Genomic DNA, 15,714 nt, shown 5'->3' on the forward strand with positions numbered 1-15,714 from the left:
CCTATACCAGGCCAGGGGAAGCAGCTGTTGGGTCTTCAGGAAAGCCGCCTCCATGCAGCCCATGAAGAGGTTGGCATAGGACGGAGCCATCCTGGTTCCCATGGCCGTTCCCCTGATTTGTTTGTTGGTCTGGCCTTCAAAAGTGAAGTAATTATGGGTGAGGATGAAGTTGATAAGTGTGATAAGGAACGAGGTTTTTGGAGGATCTTCGGGTGGGCGTTGGGAGAGGTAGTGCTCAAGGGCAGAGAGACCATGGGTATGTGGGATGTTTGTGTAAAGGGATGTAGCATCTATGGTGACAAGAAAGGTTTCAGGTGGGATAGGAGTGGGAATGGATTTGAGGCATTCTAGGAAGTGGTTTGTGTCTTTGATGTAGGATGGGAGTCTGCGGGTGATAGGTTGGAGGTGTTGGTCTACCAGAGCTGAGATACATTCTATTGGGGCTTTGAAGCTTGCTACAATGGGACGGCCAGGATGGTTCTCTTTGTGGATTTGGGTAATAGGTAGAAGGTAGGGGTATGTGGCTCAGGTGGAGTGAGTAAGTCTATGGAAGCCATTGTGAGGCCTTGTGTGAGGGACCTTGGATTTTTGGATTTTCTGCAGCTCAGTCTGGATGAAGGGAATGGGATCCTGGGTAACAGCTTTGTAGGTTGAGGTGTCGGAGAGTTGATGCAGTCCTTCTGCCACGTACTCCACACGGTCAAGTACCACAGTTGTGGAGCCTTTATCTGCTGGGAGGATGACAATAGAGCGGTCTGTTTTCAGCTCCTTAATGGCACGGGATTCAGCTGGGGTGATGTTGGGTGATGTTGAGGGTTGTTGGGATGTTCTTCAAGAAGGACTGGGAGGCAACACTGCGTCTAGTATTTGGGGGCTGTGTTTTGGTAGTGAAGTGATATTTCCAGTTGAGGTTCCGGGTGAATGAGAGGAGATCTTTAACCAGGCCAGTGTGGCTGAATTTAGGTGTGGGGCTAAAGGTTAAGCCTTTTGATAGAACAGATGTCTCTGGAGGAGAGAGGGATCTGGATGAGAGGTTTAGAACAGAATTGGGACTTGTGATATGTGGCAATTGACTGTGGTTATAGTTGAGATTTGGTCTGGGGGGGGGGGGGGGGGTTTGCGCTGGGATGGGGAGATTGAGTAGGGTGGCTAGGCTAGGTTTTTTTGCTATGAGGGGGGTTTGTTGAAGGTTCTGTTGTGGTTGGTGTTTGTGAGGGATAGGGAGAGGGACCCCACTTCTTAGGTGTTGCACTAGCACTGTGGATAGTTTTTTCAGGTGGTGTGTGGCATGAACTCAAGTTTGCAGCTGGCTTTTAGGATGGTGTTCCTGAGTGTGTTCTCCAAGCCTCCAAGCAAGGGTTTGAGAGGTGGAGGACTTTGAAGAGAGATAGGAACTGTTGGGAGTGGTGGTTACATGAGGTAGTGTAGAAATTCAGGACAAGTTGGGTAAGGGCTAAGGATTGAAGGTTCTGGAAGTCCAGGAGAGACTGGTGGAAGGAGGAATTGCACCCAGAGATGGGAACTTTTAAGGTAAGTCCTTTAGGGGTAATTCCAAAGGTTCAGCAGGACCGGAGGAAAAGTATGTGGGATTGCAGTTTGGCTGCGGTGAATGCATGTTTCCGGAATGAATGTAAATAATGTGGTATAGGATTAGGGTACATAGTGGATAACTGGTGGGTAGGGAAATTAAATAACTAAAGTTAAAATAGTAATCATAAGAAGAATAAAACACACAGGGAAGAACGAGAAAGAAAGAAATTGTGTTGGTAATGTTCAATACCAAAGGAAGACCACTAAATAAGAAATATATGGAAGAAGTTGACCAGACCAAGGATCCCATTCCCTCCATCCAGACTGAGCTGCAGAAAATCCAAAAATCCAAGGTCCCTCACAAGGCCTCACTCCACTTGAGCCACCTTCTACCTATTACCCAAATCCACAAAGAGAACCATCCTGGCCGTCCCATTGTAGCAGGCTTCAAAGCCCCAATAGAATGTATCTCAGCTCTGGTAGACCAACACCTCCAACCTATCACCCGCAGACTCCCATCCTACATCAAAGACACAAACCACTTCCTAGAACGCCTCAAATCCATTCCCACTCCTCTCCCACCTGAAACCTTTCTTGTCACCATAGATGCTACATCCCTTTACACAAACATCCCACATACCCATGGTCTCTCTGCCCTTGAGCACTACCTCTCCCAACGCCCACCCGAAGATCTTCCAAAAACCTCGTTCCTTATCACGCTTACCAACTTCATCCTCACCCATAATTACTTCACTTTTGAAGGCCAGACCTACAATCAAATCAGGGAAACGGCCATGTGAACCAGGATGGCTCTGTCCTATGCCAACCTCTTCATGGGCCGCATGGAGGCGGCTTTCCTGAAGACCCAACAGCTGCTTCCCCTGGCCTGGTATAGGTTTATAGATGACATCTTTGTGGTCTGGACTCATGGTGAAGAAACACTCCTTAATTTCCTCCATAACCTCAACTCCTTTTCGAATCTGAATTTCACCTGGTCCTTCTCCAAAACCCAAGCCACCATCTTGGATATTGACCTTCATCTTGTTGAAGCTCACATCCACACCTCTGTCCATATCAAACCCACAAACAAACAACAGTACCTTCACTTTGATAGCTGCCATCCATTCCACATCAAACGCTCCCTTCCCTACAGCCTAGGTATTCGTGGCAAACGTATCTGCTCCAGTGATGAATCCCTCAACAATTACACAAATAACCTGACCAGTGCTTTCCTCTCCTGCAACTATCCTGCAGACCTTGTCCGCAAACAGATCTCCCGAGCAATACATTCCTCCTTGTCCAACAACAATGTTCCTACCCCCAGACCACACAGAAGCATCCCCCTTGTCACCCAATATTATCCTGGCCTCGAATACATCAACAAATTACTCCGCCAGGGATATGACTTTCTCAAGTCAACCCCTGAAATGAGATCATCCCTTGACAAAATTCTCCCCACACCACCCAGAGTTGCCTTTTGTCGCCCACTAACCTCCGTAACATCCTTGTTAAACCCTGCAATATCCCCAGACTACCTTCTCTACCCAGCAGTTCCTACCTCTGTAACCGACCCCGCTGCAAAACCTGCCCCATGCACAACCCCACAACCACCTACTCCAGCCCCGCTACTGGTAAAACATACACAATTCAAGGCAGGGCCACGTGTGAAACTACACATGTCATTTAACAGCTGACATGCCTGCACTGCACAGCCTTTTACATCGGTATGACAACAACTAAACTGGCTGAGCGCATGAACGGACACAGACAAACTGTCCGCCTAGGAGATGTCCAATACCCAGTAGCGGAGCATGCCCTCCAGCATAATTCTAGGGACCTAGGAACCTGCTACACCATATGTGCCATTTGGCTTCTCCCACCCAACACCAGTCCCTCTGAACTGCGGAGATGGGAACTTGCACTCCAACACATCCTTCCATCCCCCTGGACTGTACCTACGTTAAACAACCTCACTCCCATTTACTCTTCAGTCTTCTCCTCTTTCCCTTTCCTCTTTAGCCATTCACGCATCTTTTCACCTTACATAGTTGTGTTTATCTTTATACTATGTACCTCTTTACTTCTGTATGCATCCTCTTTGGTTTGAAGCTGGCACAGTACTTACAGTAGAATATCTTTGGCTTCCCTCTGACAACCATGCCTCCATCCCTGCTACCTTCCCTGTTTTCCTTTCCCTGTTGCTTCATGACCTGGGTTGTGAGTAACTGAATCCACTTTCCCTTCTTCCCTTTCTTTCCCGACTCTCCTCCCTGATGAAGGAACATTTGTCCCGAAAGCTAGGAACGTAAATTTTTGGTTCTGTTTTTTGTGTATCTATCGGCTGTACTGGGCTGAGGTAAGTACTGGCCAGCCCCCCTATCTCTTTGTTAGTATTTGTTTCACATCTTAAAATGTAGATATACAAATACTTAATTAATTGCATTTGACTGTGGATTAGGCAATGTATAAAACTTTCAACAACCACAGTAGCAGAATCTTACCACAAAACCGCACAAAATCCAAGGAGATTCTGGTCATGTGTAGAGGCTGTCAGTGGCAACCTAAATAGTGCCCAAACACTGCAGGAACTGAAACCGAGGATATTGAAACAAAAGAACAAATGATAAACTCTGTTTTATTATATTATTTTGCAAAGGAGGATCCAGGAGTACTGCCCCAGTACAGTTCTTCAGCACTAAAAAGGTATGTGATATAGATATTAGTATCAGTGGTGTTGAGAACAGTTAAAATCGCTAATGAACAATTCTCCGTGCACCAAGGGAATCCCTTTTAGATTCTGTGCAGAATTTGAGGTTGAGTTAGCCCCTCTTTTTAACCATAATATACTGTAGATCCCACAAACAAGAAAGGTGCCTAGTAATTGGAAGAAAGCACAATCTACAACTGTCTACAAAAAGGGTAACATAAAGGATCCACAATCCTACCACCTGTTATTATTTATATCTGTGTGTTGTATAATCTTATAACAATTTTTGAGCTCAAATTTAATAAGATATTTCAAACAGAATGACCTCCTCTATGCCTACCAGTATGAGTTCCTGAAAGATATGAATGAAATTAATCTGACAGATGTAATATTTCAGAACTTCCAAAAATGATCTGACTCAGTACCACACCACCGCTTAGAAGGAAGCTAGCTTTAATATCCTGTCATCAGCATGGCCATCAAAGACAGAGCACAAGCACAGATTATGAAAGGATGGGGAAGGAATTTGTCTGTGCCCCTTTCAAAGGAACCATCCCAGCATTTGCCTAGAGCAATTTCAGGAACTCACAGAAAACCTAAATCTGTATGGCCAGAGGAGGATTTTAACTGTTGTTGTCATGAATGCAAGTCCATTGTGCTAACCACTGTGCCACTTTGCTTGGTCTTACCACTTAGTTAAATGTGATTATATGGTGTGTCAAATGAAATATGTCTAAGGATTTTTGATTTGCTGGTAGAGGCACTTCAGTGGTTTGCAGAGTATGGAAGTAGATGTAGATGTAGAAAACAAGACAGACAAATGGGAATTGTTTCAGTATTTCTCAGAATAACCTACTGCATATCCAGTCTTTATTGTAAACTATGAAACCTTATGACAATCCAGATGATCCTCTTTTTATCTAATAGTTCCTTGTAATCTGTTGTTTTTGTAAAACGTGCCTTTTTATCCACCAACACTGTGTGTTATAATTTTGTTACCTACAAATAATGTATAAGATATTCCTGAGATTTTCCCGGTGTGATTGATCGTCCACACACCTTGACAAATACATGAAGGTGAAGCCCCAAAAACACACGTGTGCAGCATTACAAGGTGTGGGAACAAAAGCTCCCAATTTGAAGGCTTAATAAAGCAAATATACTTATTGATCATTTTAATCACATTTTTGTGTTTCTAGATCACTGGAAATGTATTTAAAAATGAAATGCAGCAAATAATACCTCATTTTTACGGTGCACTGCTGTACTTGAATTTAGAAGTTCAGGACGATTCCTTCAAACACAGTGATGGATATGTGGATGAATATTCTCCATCAGGTGTGCAGTGGTTTGTTGACATTCAGTGTAAACAATGGATTTTACACATTCCCATAAAAAAATCACAAGAGCCTAAATCAGGTGAGCATGCTGCCTGCAAAAGATGTCTTCTCAAGGAAAGCAGGCGCTTGAGAACTTTCATATCAAACTGCATGATGCAGTTTGCGCTGTGTATACCATGGCCCCAAACTGCTGAAACCACACATCCCCAACACACATTTGCTCAGGGTTGAACAAAAAAGTTCTCTGAGAGTAAAAAAAGAGTAGGTATTGATGATCTGTACTCTAGACAGTGCACACTAAACAGGCATATGTTCTGACTGTAGGGGCCTATCATTAAGTTTGCCAGTATTTAAAGTGTGTGGACAAAAGAAAGTGTGCCTTATCACTAAAGAACATAAACACACTGGAGGCAAATCTTCATATGCATTTTGGTAAGCAAGAAACTCGCATTCACTTATCTCTTGCACCACAGCCAACTTGTATGCCAGGGAGCTTGGAAATAGAGGTCACTGCTGAGGCAGATGGTAAACAGACTTTTCGACCCACTGCTTTGAATAAGATCATTGATCGCCACCTGTGGCCTATCACACCTCCCTCTTCATTCAGACTGGTAAGTTTGTTTGTGACGCACTGTATGATCAAGGAACATGTGATATATCAAAGGATCATATGATCTAGCAGTTGACTTGTTTTGTTATCTGTTCCCACATATTTACATGGGATAATATAACAACAAAAAAATCAGTTTTTAACAATATAATGTAATTGGATAGATAAATATCTACTCACCAAGTGACAGCAGAACACCACATAAAATGAAGTTGTAATTAGGCAAACTTTTGGAGCTAGTGGCTCTGTCTTCAGGCAAAGGGTTGAAGGGAAAGGACTGAAGAGGTCTAGGAAAATGGGTAGATTTCAGAAAAGTCAGCTAGAACTGCAGGTGAGCGGAGACTTACTGGATGGGTTGAGATGAAAGACTAATTATTGGGAACTGCACCAGGCGAGATTTGGGTCCGCAATTTCGACCCATCCAGTAAGTCTCCCCTGACCTGCGGTTTTGGGTGACTTTTCCGAAACCCACCCCTTTTCCTAGACCTCTCCAATCCTTTTCCTTCAGCCCTCTTCCTTCCCCTTCAACCCTTATGCCTGAAGAATGAGCCACTGGCACCGAAAGGTAGCCTAACTATAAACTTCTTTTAAGTATGTGTTCTGCTGCCACTTTGTGAGTAGATTTTTATCTTTCCAATTACATCATATATTTACATGACCACTACTAGCTTTTAGTCTGAATGAACTGTAACAAACACACAGTCTGTGCTACATGCTACTGCCACCCAGTGTTCTTTTGCTTTGTATGCATTGAAGCATAACAGTGGGTACATGAGTACTTGTTTCACCCATCTCTCATTACTCTAGAACCATCATGGAAAAAGGTGGAGAGGTAATTTATGTAAAAAACAACATATCTTACCACGCATTAGATTTAAAGAGCCGTTGTATAGAGCAACAAATTGAAGTATGTGGTGTTGAGATTACTGTAAATGACTTCACGGCTGTAGTGTTAGCACTGTATAGATCTCCCTCAGGGAATTTGAATGTATTTCTTAAGCGCTTAGATTCTTTATTATCCATACTGTACTCAAAGTCCAAGGACTTGATAATTACTGGTGACTTTAATGTTGATTTCCTAAATGAGAGCAATAGTAAAGCTGATTTAGTACATTTAATGGAGTCTTATAATCTGATGGCAATAGTAGATTTCCCAACTAGGGTTACTGTTAACAGTAAAAGTCTGATAGATAATATATTTATAGACAAGTCTAAATGCAATGAGATCACTGTGCATCCAATCCTTGGCCTTTCTGATCATGGTGGTCAATTGCTTAGGCTCAATTACATCAGTGTGTGCAACAGTTCCGAGCATTCTTGGAAATCTTTTAGGATAATAAATGAACAGGGCCTTAAAAAATTCAATGATAGCCTAAAAGAGATAGATTGGAGCCCAGTTTATAGGGAAACAGATGTAAACAAAAAGTACAATTAATTTTTAAATGAATTCATGTCTGTATTTGAGTCCATCTTTCCCAAAAAAGTAGTTAGAAATAGTCATATAGCCAATGCCAAGAAGTCTTGGATCACTACAGGGATAATAACATCTTGTAGAACAAAGAGGATGTTATACAGTTCTCTCAGGACTTGTAATGATCCAAAGAAACGACAACACTACAAACTTTACTGTAGCATTCTCAAGAAGGTTATAAATAAATCTAAAAGCATGTGCATAAAATCAGAAATTGAAAGCTCAGAAAATAAAATTAAAACTATATGGAATGTAATAAAGAGGGAAACTGGCAGGACAACAGGAAACATGTCTCAGGTAGAGATTAAAACAGGGGACAGTATCATAAAGAAACCTGAGTTGGTTGCAGAAATATTTAATAACCACTTTTTGAGAGCAGCAGAGAAGACAGGCTGTAATGGTTCTATGGAAGAATCATTGTCCCTCCTACAGAAAGCTATTAGCAACAGAATCCCACAGTTATCCTTAGCTCCAGTTACTGTAAGCGAAGTCATAAGAGTAATTAGATCATTAAAAAATAAAAATTCTGCTGGTGTGGATAATATTTCTAGTAAAATACTGAAACACTGTTATAAATTTGTTAGTCCCATCTTATGCAACATATACAATGCATCCCTACAAGATGGGATTGTCCCTGACAGACTTAAGTTGACTGTAGTGATTCCTCTCTTTAAAAAAGGTGATAGAAGCATTGTTACAAACTATCGCCCAATATCCCTATTAACTACCTTCTCGAAAATTCTAGAAAAACTCATGCACAGGAGGATTGTAGACCATCTCACCTTCCACAGTATCTTAAGCAAAAATCAGTTTGGTTTTCGTGCCGGTCTTTGTACTGAACAGGCAATATTCTCTTTCAGCAACCAAGTTTTGGAAGCCATTAACAAAAAAATGTCTCCAGTGGGTATTTTTTGTGATCTTACGAAAGCCTTTGACTGTGTAAACCACCAAATTCTTTGGAAAAAGGCAGAATACTATGGTTTAGGTGGTACTGTTGGCTTGTGGCTACAATCATATCTACAGGATCGGAAGCAGACTGTAATGCTAAATGGCTCTTCTGAAGAACCTGCTTCATCTGAATGGGGCACGATAACATGTGGTGTGCCTCAAGGCTCCGTTTTCGGCCCACTGCTTTTCCTCATCTTTATTAATGATCTTCCTCTTTGTTATGAGACAAACAGCAAATTTACCCTGTTTGCCGATGATACCACAATTCTAATTGACGATTTGATTGATCATGATCTTGAACAAACTACAAATACTGTTTTTAATGACATCTTAAATTGGTTCTCTTCAAATGGTCTCTCACTCAATGCAGATAAAACTCATTACATGAGGTTCCATACATCACAAAGTAATCCTGATCAAATTAACATAAAATGTAGAGATCAACCAATACAGAAAGTTGAAGATACAAAATTCCTGGGTGCTTACATAGACAGTAAATGTAATTGGTCAGTTCACATTCTTCATCTATGTAAAAAACTTAGCTCGGCAACATTTGCATTACGGGTAATTCTTCAGTGGCTGAAGTTGACACTATTAAGGTTGCCTACTTTGGCTACTTCCACTCATTGATGTCATATGCTATCATATTCTGGGGGAACCAGCCACTTGCAAAAAAAGTTTTCACCATCCAAAAAAAAGCAATCAGAATAATGTGTGGGGTCCATCAAAGACACTCTTGCAGGCACTTGGTTCGGAAGATAGGTATCCTAACAACTGCCTCACAGTATATTTTTTCCTTGCTGACCTTTGTGTGCAAAAATTATTCCATCTACCAAGACAACAGTAAATTCCATGGTTATAACACCAGAAACAAAGACAATCTACATTTCGAAATGAAACGTCTCACTCTGGTACAAAAAGGAGTTTACTACTCCAGCATTAAGCTGTTCAATGCTCTACCACTACATATCAAATGTGTTCATATTATACTGTGGATGAATATCTGAAAGAAAATGTATACCATCACTAAACTTATTGTGTCTAGAAGTAGTTCAATTGATTTTATTGTGCATTTGGACATTAGCACACTTTTTGTAACAACAGATTGGCTGTACATGTATTTACTCTTGTAGGCCTAATATCTGATTTAACTTTGTGCTCTTATCTTTAACCTTTATTTGAAACTTCTTTTTCTGTTAAATGGTTGTTATGTTATCTAGCTGACATTGTATCTGTTACTGTATTTATAGTATGTCTTACTTAAAATATGTACAATTTGCCATTGAATTGCCCTTGTATTTATTGTAAGTTTAAATTGTAACCTGTACAATTTGACACGTCCCATATCCTTGTGATTGACTCACTAACTGGATCTACGGAACAAGAAATAAATAAAAAAAAATAAAATAAAAAAAAAAAAAAATCTCACAGGAATTGCCCCTACTAGCACAAGTGATTCCCATCTATTGAAAATAGTAGGTGACTCTCAAACAGGTCATTGGCTTTTCTTTTATGGTTTGCCTTCCTTTTCTGCTTGTCTGTTTTCTTTAATGGACTTCTTCGTCTTCTCAGTGTACAATCTATGTTGTCATTCTCTCTTAATGTATCAGTATTTGTCTCCTTTTTAAATGTTTTCTGTGATTGTTTTATTTTAAATATTTATAATAATTATTGTAGTTTTTATATTTGCTCATTTTTAAGCACCCATTTCTTTTTCCTATCTTACTGCTACCTGTACTTTGATTCCATTTCTATTCTTTTAAAATTATATGGATATTAGTTGTTAGTCTTCTGTTACTTCTGAATCATTTTATTTTTCTTGATTGTGTGTTTCCAATTGTTTTTATTGTGTTGCAGTATCTTTACTTCATTTCATGTTTCCTGTTTTTCCCAAAACAAAAGCTTTCAGAAAGCTAGAAGTTCATAAGATCTTTTTAAATTGTTGACATTGTAGGATAAGACAGACACCTTTTTAGTGCTGATGAACTGTACTGGGGCAGTACTTGCTGTAAAGGAGACACATTAAATTGCAGACAGGTACAATTAAAAGACACTTACATAAGGCTTTTGGCCATAGCCTTCTTCAGTAAAAGAAAAACACATACCATTCATATACACAAACAGCAAGCACACCTCATGCACACTTGACTGCCAACTCCAGCATTGCGGGCTAGAATGCAGTTTGAGATGCATTCCGGCCTGAGATGCTTTAGATGCACTTGCTTGTGTGTATGAATGGTGTGTGGTTCTCTTTTGCTGATGAAGGCTTCGACCAAAAGCTTTATGTAAGTATCTTTTAATTGTGCCTGTCTGTAACTTAATATGCCTTCTTTACGGTAAGTAGCAATCTCTCTTTCCCTACATTGTTGCTATTCCTGTCTGGAGATTCTATTGTTTTTTTTTTTAATGTTGCCTTTATATCCCAACTTCATTTGTCCTTTTTATTTACTCTGCTTCTGTCACAAATGTTATTAAATTACAGCTCATATTTTTGCCTTGGCAGCTGACTTTAAATTTTAAGACTTGTGACCGTTTTGTGACAATCTTTTAAATTTTCAGGGCTGGATAAATGAATACCCAGGTGTTTATGATCCTTCAACTTATCACATCTCAGAAACACAAACAGTATACGTTCGTTTGGAAGGTGATACACTGCGCATATCACACCCAAGGGCTCGTATCCCAAAGCGCGCCACGTGGAATGAGCGACGGCACAGACTCCGTTTCAGCCATCAACGTATTTACAGCATTGCTGGTTGTGAAGTCAAATTGCTTCCAGAAGGTCTTGCACGAAAGAGGTAACGGAAGATATTAACTAAAATTAAAGTTAATTTAATAAACCTTGACAGTGTATAAAGTCGTGCATGCACAATTTCCAAATTTAAAGTAAAGTAATATCTGTGAAAGTGGAGAAGAATAGAAGTGGGAACTCAGTAGTGTTTAGGTAATGCAGTTGGTCATTATTTTCTACTTCTTATGGCACTTTATCTGCTCACCTGCCAGACATAAAATGGTGACTCGATGACTGACATTGGCTGCCAGTGTCATAAAATCTATTATCACACTGTATGCTTTTTGTGCATGTTTCATGATTGTAATTTCAAGATTGACCGGACTACCAACAAGCGGTGCCCTCAAGGGCAGAAATGCGAAACTTGGGTATCCAATGGATCACGATTGGCCACAGCCCATTACATGCTCTATTGTTTTCACTGAGAGCAAGTCAAGGAAATAATGAATTCCTTGCATTATAAAATTGATAGCTTTTGTCCAGCTTAATCAGACTCCATAGCTGGCAAAAGGTGAGACTAGTGTTGATGTTCTATGCAGCATTCTTTCATGGTACAAACGGTGTGATGTACATAAGCCATGCTACTTTTGCAAGGTATTTTGTGTACCCTAGTTTTTCCCAATAATAAACACGTTCCAACTCTCACTAAATATTTCAGAACTTCCTATCTCAGGGCTCAGCCAGGTCTCAATCCCCAGAATAATTTGTGCGCCACATGCTTCCTGGAGGGCAGTAAATTCAGGAACTTTATTCCGAACACTCTGAAAATTTACTGCTAATATCTTGATAACTGAAGTGTCTTTACACTGAGCGTGTCCTGATTTCCCTGCCTGCACGTCGACTGGTGAGTGTTCATCAGGACACCACGCACTACTGCCTACCTGTATCTGTGTCCACATGCGGGCAGATACTTAGTGATAGAAGCAGTAGAGAAGATGGTGGCATGGCTGTGGAGATGGGGGAAGTCTGATGATGACTACTTTGTCCGGTGAGCAGCAACCAGAACTGGAGGAGTGGAGGATTGTCACAGGTGGATGAAGGTAGTCATAGTGTCGTGACACCAACCCATTGTAGGTGTGTACAATGCAGAGACAGCTGCCTGGGCAGCAGTTGATGACCACTGGTATCTGCTTAGAGCTCCAGCCAAATCTGTAGGCCGAGATGGTGGAGCCCGGGTCGAATTGCTGCAAGGTGAGTGTTGGGGGTGGCTGGGCATTGGCCAGAGAAGATGAAGCAGCGTACGGGGCGTGCAGCTGTGAAGCAGGTCCGGCTGACTATGGTTGCCACTCCAGTGAAGCTATATAAACTCAAGAACCTTTCAAGGACTTCCTCAGGAAAAGGTTGAGTGATATATATTTTCATCTGGGTTTTGAATGGGGATGAAAGAGAGGCCATAACATGGTGGATGCCCCTCTTTGTACAAAAATGCTGAGACACAAATTGTGGGCTACTGCCAGCCACAAGCATATATGGCAATCCTTCTGAGGAAAAAAACTTTAGAAGGCCAAGAGTATAGCCACCATAGACATTGGCAGGCAATGAACCACCTAAGGAAATTTTGAGAAAGCATCAAGTATTGCAAGCCAAAAGGAGTTGGGGAACAGTCTTGCAAAATGAGCATGAATACACACCTATAGGCACTGGGGACAGGTCTCAGTGGAAGAGAGGCATATGGTGCCGCTTGATGGGTGGCGCATTGTGGGTAGGCTGCCACAACACCCATGATGTCATTGTCCATACATGTCCAAAACACGTGATGGTGGGCCAGCAATGTTGTATGAGAAACATTCCAATGGTCCATGTGGAGGAGGAGTATGACATTGTACTGCATTGCAGATGGGATCACATAGCCAACAGTGACACTTGAAGACTGAGAGGCAGTGGCAGTGAGCTTAATAATTACACAGAGGATCCAATGGCCTATAGCACCGTGACCAAGGCACTAAGGTTCCACAAATGTTCATCTGTTAAGGAACCAGATACCACAGTAGTTAATATTGCACCACAGCAAGGAACCATGAATTGCTCCAGAAATTGTTGGAAAACGGCAGGTGCAGTAGGCATGCCAAAAGTCATTTGCTGGTATTGATATAACCCGAAGGTGGTACTCTTTATGAGGCCATCTATGGAATCACTGTCCAGAGGCTGTTGTATATAAACTTCTGACAAGCCTATTTTGGAAACATATTGGTCCCCAGAAATCCGTGCTAAGAGGTCACCTAGACGGGGTAAGGAATAGGTTATCTGTCATAGACTGAGATTTTACAGACATTTGAAATCACTACAGGGCTGAAGGTTCCATTAAGTTTTTTGATGATTAGCAGGGAGTAGACCATTCATTAGAGGAGCAAGGCGAGGTGTGGCAGGGGGCGAAAGACGTTCCGGAGGGCTGAACGGAAGGCCTCTCCAGTTTGTCTGACGAACCGGTTTCAGGCTCTGTCTCAGGCTGATACTGATCTTCAGCCGGACATGGCTGCTTGTCCTGTTCCAGAGATTGCCCCTCAGTCTGAAAGATCCGGGCGGTCGCAGAGGGTGGGCTTACTGGTAGTTGGGAGCTCCAACGTCAGGCGCGTAATGGGGCCTCTTAGGGATATGGCAGCAAGAGAGGGGAAGAAAACCAATGTGCACTCCATGTGCATACCGGGGGGAGTCAATCCAGATGTGGAAAGGGTCCTTCTGGATGCCATGAAGGGTACAGGGTGCACCCATCTGCAGGTGGTCGCTCATGTTGGCACCAATGATGTGTGTCGCTATGGATTGGAGGAAATCCTCTCTGGCTTTCGGCGGCTATCTGATTTGGTGAAGACTGCCAGTCTCGCTAGCAGGATGAAAGCAGAGCTCACCATCTGCAGCATTGTCGACAGGACTGACTGCGGACCTTTGGTACAGAGTCGAGTGGAGGGTCTGAATCAGAGACTGAGACGGTTCTGCGACCGTGTGGGCTGCAGATTCCTCGACTTGCGCCATAGGGTGGTGGGGTTTTGGGTTCCGCTGAATAGGTCAGGAGTCCACTACACGCAACAAGTGGCTACACGGGTAGCAGGGGTTGTGTGGCGTGGACTGGGCGGTTTTTTAGGTTAGATGGCCTCGGGCAAGTACAGAAAGTGCAACAGCCTCAAAGGGTGCGGGGCAAAGTCAGGACATGCGGGGGCCAAGCAGCAATCGGTATTGTAATTGTAAACTGTCGAAGCTGCATTGGTAAAGTACCGGAACTTCAAGCGCTGACAGAAAACACCGAAGCTGAAATCGTTATAGGTACAGAAAGCTGGTTGAAGCCAGAGATAAATTCTGCCGAAATTTTTACAAAGGCACAGACAGTGTTTAGAAATGATAGATTGCATGGAACCGGTGGTGGCGTGTTTGTCGCTGTTAGTAGTAGTTTATCCTGTAGTGAAGTAGAAGTGGATAGTTCCTGTGAATTGTTATGGGTGGAGGTTACACTCAACAACCGAGCTAGGTTAATAGTTGGCTCCTTTTACCGACCTCCTGACTCAGCAGCATTAGTGGCAGAACAACTGAGAGAAAATTTGGAATACATTTCACATAAATTTTCTCAGCATGTTATAGTCTTAGGTGGAGATTTCAATTTACCAGATATAGACTGGGACACTCAGATGTTTAGGACAGGTGGTAGGGACAGAGCATCGAGTGACATTATACTGAGTGCACTATCCGAAAATTACCTCGAGCAATTAAACAGAGAGCCGACTCGTGGAGATAACATCTTGGACCTACTGATAACAAACAGACCTGAACTTTTCGACTCTGTAAGTGCAGAACAGGGAATCAGTGATCATAAGGCCGTTGCAGCATCCCTGAATATGGGAGTTAATAGGAATATAAAAAAAGGGAGGAAAGTTTATCTGTTTAGCAAGAGTAATAGAAGGCAGATTTCAGACTACCTAACAGATCAAAACGAAAATTTCTGTTCCGACACTGACAATGTTGAGTGTTTATGGAAAAAGTTCAAGGCAATCGTAAAATGCGTTTTAGACAGGTACGTGCCGAGTAAACTGTGAGGGACGGGAAAAACCCACCGTGGTTCAACAACAAAGTTAGGAAACTACTGCGAAAGCAGAGAGAGCTTCACTCCAAGTGTAAACGCAGCCAAAACCTCTCAGACAAACAGAAGCTAAACGATGTCAAAGTTAGCGTAAGGAGGGCTATGCGTGAAGCGTTCAGTGAATTTGAAAGTAAAAGTCTTTGTACTGACTTGACAGAAAATCCTAGGAAGTTCTGGTCTTATGTTAAATCAGTAAGTGGCTCGAAACAGCATATCCAGACACTCCGGGGTGATGATGGCATTGAAACAGAGGA

The 15,714-nt window shown here is 42.1% G+C and overlaps 1 protein-coding gene across 4 annotated transcripts in view; it reads left to right on the plus strand.

Moving 5' to 3' along the window:
- The window catches only part of LOC126416283 (testis-expressed protein 2), a 301,194-nt gene that overhangs the window by 112,467 nt on the left and 173,013 nt on the right, over positions 1-15,714 (plus strand). For all 4 annotated transcript variants that reach the window (XM_050083929.1, XM_050083932.1, XM_050083930.1 and 1 more), the window contains one exon: positions 11,166-11,404. In XM_050083929.1, coding sequence (XP_049939886.1) covers positions 11,166-11,404 — 239 coding nt within the window. The remainder of the gene's footprint in view (positions 1-11,165; positions 11,405-15,714) is intronic.

Source organism: Schistocerca serialis, chromosome 8, assembly GCF_023864345.2.
Source record: "Schistocerca serialis cubense isolate TAMUIC-IGC-003099 chromosome 8, iqSchSeri2.2, whole genome shotgun sequence".
NCBI lineage: Eukaryota > Metazoa > Arthropoda > Insecta > Orthoptera > Acrididae > Schistocerca > Schistocerca serialis.